At 55.1% G+C, this 6,477-nt stretch overlaps 1 protein-coding gene across 14 annotated transcripts in view; it reads right to left on the minus strand.

Annotated features, from left to right (window-relative positions):
- GNG7 (guanine nucleotide binding protein (G protein), gamma 7) overlaps positions 1-6,477 on the minus strand; it is a 60,464-nt gene that overhangs the window by 1,194 nt on the left and 52,793 nt on the right. For 13 of the 14 annotated variants that reach the window (XM_009334594.1, XM_009334616.1, XM_009334690.1 and 10 more), the window contains one exon: positions 2,745-2,863. In XM_009334594.1, coding sequence (XP_009332869.1) covers positions 2,745-2,825 — 81 coding nt within the window. In that variant the 5' untranslated portion in view covers positions 2,826-2,863. Of the gene's footprint in view, positions 1-2,744; positions 2,864-5,168; positions 5,187-6,477 lie in introns of those variants that run through there. The other variant, XM_009334698.1, reaches the window with a different exon arrangement.

The raw sequence follows: 6,477 nt of genomic DNA on the forward strand, positions 1-6,477 counted from the left end.
GCCGCCTCTGCCGCTCTCATCGCGGCACTGCCGGGGGTCAGCCTCGCAGAGGGTGCTGCGGCACACGGCCAGCGCGGCGGCCGCCACCGCCACCGCCGCCTGCAGAGCGATGCAACCTGCCCGGTAGGAACGCGCAGTTGCCTGCCGTCGTTATTAAACCTTTCAGCAGCAACTGAGAGCGGATGGCGAGGAGGAGAAACGGCGCTTGCGACAAAACCCCAGTTCTCTGCAGCTTTGGGCAAAGCACTTAATCTGTGCTTCCACCCCACAGGGTGGGCTTCCTCCTCCTCCTCCTCCTCCTGGTGTCTCCTGGAAAGGCAGGTCCAGAGACTGCACCAGACAACGTGCTTTTGTGGGAGTCTCTAGGTATTATTGCAATATTAAGTATTAAAGTCCTAACCAGTAATGGACACTTCTAATGAACACCAACTGCTGCTGGCCTGCACTGAAACCTACTTATCGCACACATTGGGATCCAACAGCAAAACTGCTCTGCAGAGACAAGGTCAAGGCTCTGCTTTAAACCTATTACTCACATAAGACAGTAATTACTCCTAATCTCAGAGCAAAGCAAGGGGAAAGAGATTAGCTTGCCGGGAGTGCGGCTGAACCTGTTACGAGAGCAAGTGGTCTGGAAACCTCCGCACTCCTCTTAAAGCTTGAGCTGTGTAAATGAAGGGAAGGATGAGCCAGACGCAGTCGCTAGAAAGGGCCTGGCCCTTCTCCAGCAGATGTACCGGCTGCTTGGGCTGGGGAGGAGAAAAATCACAGCGCGGTGGCAGGGCTCTGCTTCCACCGCAGCGTCGGGTGTTCCGTCAGACCTCGCAGGGAGGAATCGGAGGGCATTCCTCACGCTGCCGCTCTCGCTGCTGGCAGAGCTTCGCCAACAGCTCGCCGGGCAGCCCGTTCCCCTCATCACAGAAGCGTATTAGCTCATTTATCCGCAGGCAAACGCGCGTCTCGCCGGCCTCAGCCGCGAGGTAGGGAGAGCAGGAGCTGGAGGAGCGAGCGCTCGTTTGACACTGTACAGAGCTGGCTGGCTTGGCACGCTCGCCCGAGAGCTGGGTTTGCGGATCATGGCTTTACTGAAAGCTCGCCCAGACAGCACATCTTCTCCACTCAGCCTAAATAGCAGCATGTTGTGGTCCCAGCACTGTTGTTCTTTCCCAACAAAGCATTTAAGATAGTCACAGCTACAAAGGTCGGTAAGTATACACACACCCTCCGTCCTCCTCGGCGTGCACCGTTTGGGATCCTGGAGCTGAGACACGGTAATTCTTAGGAGAGTCAGCGACGGCTGTGCTGGGGGAAGACCTGTAATTTATTTTGTCTTTCCTAAAATGGCCTCGCTGATGGGTGCATCACTGGAGTCTGGAAAGCGGTGGCCCTAAAAACAGCTACAAAACCTCATGGCTTTAAAAAAAAAAAGATACTCAAAGCAGCAGCAGCTCCTGCACATCAAAACCGGAGATGACGGAGGACCTGCTGCTGCAGAAGTAGCAGGGACTGAAAGTCAAAGAAAACATTCTTTGACCAGGAAACTAAATTAAAAACTATCAGGTGGATTTAACAGCTATGCGTTTTACAGTATTTCAGTATTTCAGTTTCACTGTGCCTTTCCATCACCATGCATGTGGCTTTCCTTTGCGTGACTTACTGACAAGTGACTTTCCATGAACGGAGCTCGTTTCTCCCCTCCTTCCTCCCCTCCCGGGGAGTTTCTCGGAGGGACGGGCGGTGGAGCAGCCCGACCCAGCCTGCCGACCAAGGCAGGCAAAGCTCAGACGCAGGCAGCAGGGCTGCAGAGCTGGGTGACGACTGCGGTTCCTCCGTGGCTTAAGAGGTGTAAATTCAGAGAGTGCCCCGGGGTGTCTTGCTCACAGAGCTGGGACTTGCTGCCCACATGCTAATATTTGTCTCCAGCAAAGGCTGCTCTCCAGAGCTCACGTGGCCGAACGAGCCTGGGTACCGCAATCACTGAGCCGGTTCCCAGAATAGAGTGAAAGCTCCTGGAGGACCCGGTCTCCGACTCTCAGGGGACGCTGTGGCTGTGAGCACGTTACCTGCTTCCAACCCCCCAGTGCCAAAGGGAGCTTTATTTCTGGGGCTCCTTTGCTGCCCCAGCAGATTGCTGGTGGGCCAGCACACAGCTGAGAATAGACTCCGGTTTGCTATCCTGGAGAACTGCAGCACAAAATTAACCTTCCCTACTTCTACCATAAACGTGCCTCAAACCAGAGTGAAGGCGTGCCACCATCCTTTTTTATCTGCAAGAATGCAGCAGCTGAGAAATAACTGTGCAGGCAGCGACTTTCTGAGAGAAACTGCGCACGGACAGTAAAGCCATCCTGAGAAAAAATGGGGCAACAAGACTGGAACGCGAGTGAGCATGCCTGGCAGAGCTTTGCTGGGTCCGGCCCCTGCAGCTTCAGTGCCTTCACAGGTTGCATGTGCCCAGCTGAGCTCCAGGAGCTTAACTCCAGTGGCTGGTCTGCCCTCGAGTCGCGCGGTCACCTCTAACACCTGGGAGAAGCTGCCCAGGCTGCGACCTTGCCTCCCGGTATGAGCAGCGCCCGTAGGAAGGGGTCTCGTCTAGAAACGCTGCAATATTTGAGCCGGAGACATCGCAGCAGCATGCACGTGCTCGGGGAAAACCCAAGGCGCTTGCCCAGGGACCCTCCTCGCTCCGTCCCTGCCCACCCCAGATGCGGCACGTGTCGCGCTGCTCCAGCTCCTGCGCTCACCTTGATCCTCTCGATGCCGGCTTCAATGCGGAGCTGCTCCACCAGCTTGCGGGCCTGCGCTATGTTGTTAGTTGTTGACATTGTCTGCCATCGGCTCCAGGCCCCAGCACGCGAGAATACTGCAAAACAAGGAAGGGGGAGAGGGGGGTTGGCATCGTGCACAAAGCCGCCACGCCACCGCGCACCATCTCGAAAAGGGTTGTGCACCGCGTCCTCACCGACAGGCATGTGCAAAGGGCTTCCACGAGCTCTAAACCGATGACACCAACTTAACGTTTCCTGATTTTGCTTCAAGTTCCCCTTTCCTTTAAACACCACTCTTGGTGCTCTTCAGGCTTTTTTTTTTTGATTAAAAAAACCAAACAGAAACTTGCCGATGAGAGGGGAAAAATAAAACTTTTTCTGCAGAAAGTCCTGCCAGATGCATTCAACCGACCGACTGGAAAAGCGAACAGAAATTTTCCAGCCCACGTAACCTGCCATGCACCTCTCGCAGCAAGCCAGGCAGGGGGAAGGTGGACGGGGATGCCGCTCAACTGTGACCACACACAGCTCCTGGATGTTCACGCTCGCTTTTTATCTACTCGTTGCACTGCTGCCTTCGCCCTGCCCCGACTCCTCCGTCAGGATTTCCTCTGCACAATGAGGCTCCGAGCAGTAACTAGAAACGCTCGATACCGTGCAAACTCAGCCTACGCTATTTATCCATCATTCTGCAAATTGATGTCCCTGAAAAAATTAGAGTAAGAAAGTAGGAGCGACAAACGGTCCCAGGCTGGGTGGTAGGTGGCAAGTCAGGGCTCAGGCAAGGGGCAGAGGTTTCTCAGATGCCAAAGCACTGGATGGAAGCAGGGGACAGGCAGCGAGGCACGGGCACCGACACGGGGGGGATACGAAAGCATGAGAGGCACCAACGGCTCATGTCTCAAATGAACCTTCCACAAAAATGGTGCAAAATAAGGGCCCAGTTGAACACGGAAACAAGGAGAGCACCGCAGGGTGAGCCGGAGCCAGAGCGGAGCAGGAACGGAGCTTTGCCAAAGCACAACTCCGTTCTGTGCACCAAGCGTCTGGTCTCTGGGGGTCTCGCGGACCTCATCCAGCTGCCAAACTCTGCACCCATCCCCGGCTGTGCTGATCGTGGGGCTTTAATGTACCTGTCACCCGGCCGGGTGCAACCTGCACGTGGGGCCGTGTTCCTGCGACTGCCGCGCTGCAGCCGGGCGCCCCGGCAGGGAGAAGGCAGGCGGTTAAACAACCTTCCTCGAAATTTAAAAGCAACTGAAGAAGTTTGTCTACGAGACCAACATAATCTGTCACTGTCACTCAGGCCAGAGCTGTGGGGCAGCAGCCAGGGCTGCAGCACGCCGGAGGGCAGCTCCGGCCACGCCATCCGAGCCGGACTCCCTTGGCCAGACACGGTTCTCGGGTCATTTCTTTATGATCATCTCCGTGGGGCTGCTGCAGAGGTGTCAGGAAAAGTCACTTCCTCGCCCTGCCCGGCAGTGACTCAGCCCCTGACCATTCAACGATGGCGGGGAATAGGGGAAGAGGGCTGCAGGGAGTACCACCTCCCACCTCCCGCTGCCTGACAAACCATTAGACGATGCTGGGAGGAGGAAAGAGCCAAAGCAAACACAAGGTCAGATACCAGCGGCGCTCCCAGCGCCCCAGCCAGCCACCCACTGCAGCCCTTCCGTGCTAGCTTTAATTAGAGACTCCTTCAGTCTTCTCCCCAGGACCGGCAGCTTCAAAGCAGATGCTGAACTGCTGCCTATACTGGGGGGAAGAGAGGGGGGAGTGTCTGCCCCATCTAAAATCCTAGCAGACTCAAGCTGTCTCGCCTACGTTTAGACATTAAGGGAGTTTATTCCAGACCACAACGGCACTGTCGGGGATTATTTTGCTTGGCAGCAGCATGCAACGTGCGCTGAACTTCTCTCCCTGAATGGCACTCAGCTTCGTTTGCAACACCGAATGCTGTGGGAGAAAACAAACGGTGCTTCAGCCAGCGTTACCACCTCTGTCATGAGACAACTCCCTGAATTAGCAGGGTTATTTGGAAATCTCCACCTCTCAAGTCCTGGAAGACGTTAGTCAGGACCAGGACGACATGGGAAGCCACGCTGTTGAAATAAAGTCTGGTACTGTGGAAGCTGGGAGAAGGAAGCAGGCTGGTCCTCGGGGAAGGATCCTCCTCTGCCCCGATTTCCTAAGCCACAATGCTGCAAGAGAGAGACTCGGCTGGTTTGCAGCCAAGCAGGATGTCCTCGTGCTAGCAGTGCCGGTGTCACACCTGAGCTCAGACTCGGGCCTCAGCGAGACGGCACCGTGTCTTTAACCAAAGGGTCCAGAGTCCTACAACGAGCTCGACCAGCACCCAAAGTGCCACATCAGGATGCCAAACCACAGGCAATGAGCTACCTCGCCTGGCACGGCGGATGGGTGCTTGTCCCAGCCTTCCTGACACGGCACAGGGTATGCTCCGCTCTGGTCTCTTTTCCATGAAAAAGCAGCACCTCCAGGTGGGAACACTTCATCCTGGGAGACAGCTTGTTCCTTCAGCATCCAGTGCTATATAGACACCAGCCGTCCGAGTTCTTTGGGATTTCAGAACAGCAGCTGCACCACTGCTACTGTCAATTTTTATGTCATTAATCCCTGGAAAAAGCAGGAAAGTTTTGCCCGTTAGGCAGCTAGCACACACGCAGCTACTTGTGGCCATCTTCTGACCACCTGCATTTCCAAAGAAATCCCTGCGAACGGCACGTGCTATGGTGAGAGCAGTTATCTTGAAGCACTTCGAAATAGTGCAGGCAGCATTAGGACCAGGGAAGAGCTCTAAGTCAAGCTCTTTCTAAATCTGTACTGTGAACTTGAAAGACCTTCCCACTGCAAATAGTTCACTCCTCACTGACAAAACAATCCTTCACCTGGATAAAGAGTTAGCAGGCAGCTGGAGGAAAAAGAAATACAAGCAATCAGATATAATTTATGTTTGCAGCAGCACAAGATCACCTGCTTGTACTTTCCCAGCTTCCTGTTTATGGAACAAGGCTGATGAATCAGTCGAGGACGAGTTACTTAAGGGAACTTCTGCTTCTGCCGCAGCGCTGGGAGACGCGCAGCCCGTGTCCCCGTCCCCGCAGCATCCCGTGGCTCGTGCTGCACGGGGGACACCAGCCTGGCTGAAGGAGGGATGCGTTTTACTAAGTACAGCACGGAGAGAGTCCCGCTGCGCGGCAGGAATTATCGAACTACTGTCTTAAAAGTCCTTGGCAAGGGGGAGAAGTTTTACTCCCTACTCTCCTTGTAGCCCAGTTTCATGGAGTCTTTGCAAAGCGAAAGCAACGCCTGTAAATCAGAAATGATGCTTTACTGGGGTCGTTACAGCATCAAAGCAGGCAAGCACCTGCCTTCCCCTGCCCGTGTGCTGATGACTGCTCTCCAGCTCACCACCATCATCTGCCATCCAGCGAGACCCTGCTTTGCCTACGGCAGCAATGCACTTTGCCTCTCCCAAGCGTAAAGAGCAGCATCGATCGCCCCTGAGCACAGGGCTAGTGGTTTTATAGCAACAAAATCTGCGGTGGCAGCTCCTACTTCCTCCTCAGCCACCGTCACCCAGCGGCGCTGGCGCAGGGCTCCCTCGGGGGAACCGGGAACCGAGCGAGTGGTTCCCTGCATGCCACGCTGACGGCGCAGTTCCTCTTACAGCAAGTACAAATTTCAG

The sequence above is a fragment of the Pygoscelis adeliae genome, unplaced genomic scaffold, assembly GCF_000699105.1.
Source record: "Pygoscelis adeliae isolate BGI_AS28 unplaced genomic scaffold, ASM69910v1 Scaffold850, whole genome shotgun sequence".
In the NCBI taxonomy this organism is placed as follows: Eukaryota; Metazoa; Chordata; class Aves; order Sphenisciformes; family Spheniscidae; genus Pygoscelis; species Pygoscelis adeliae.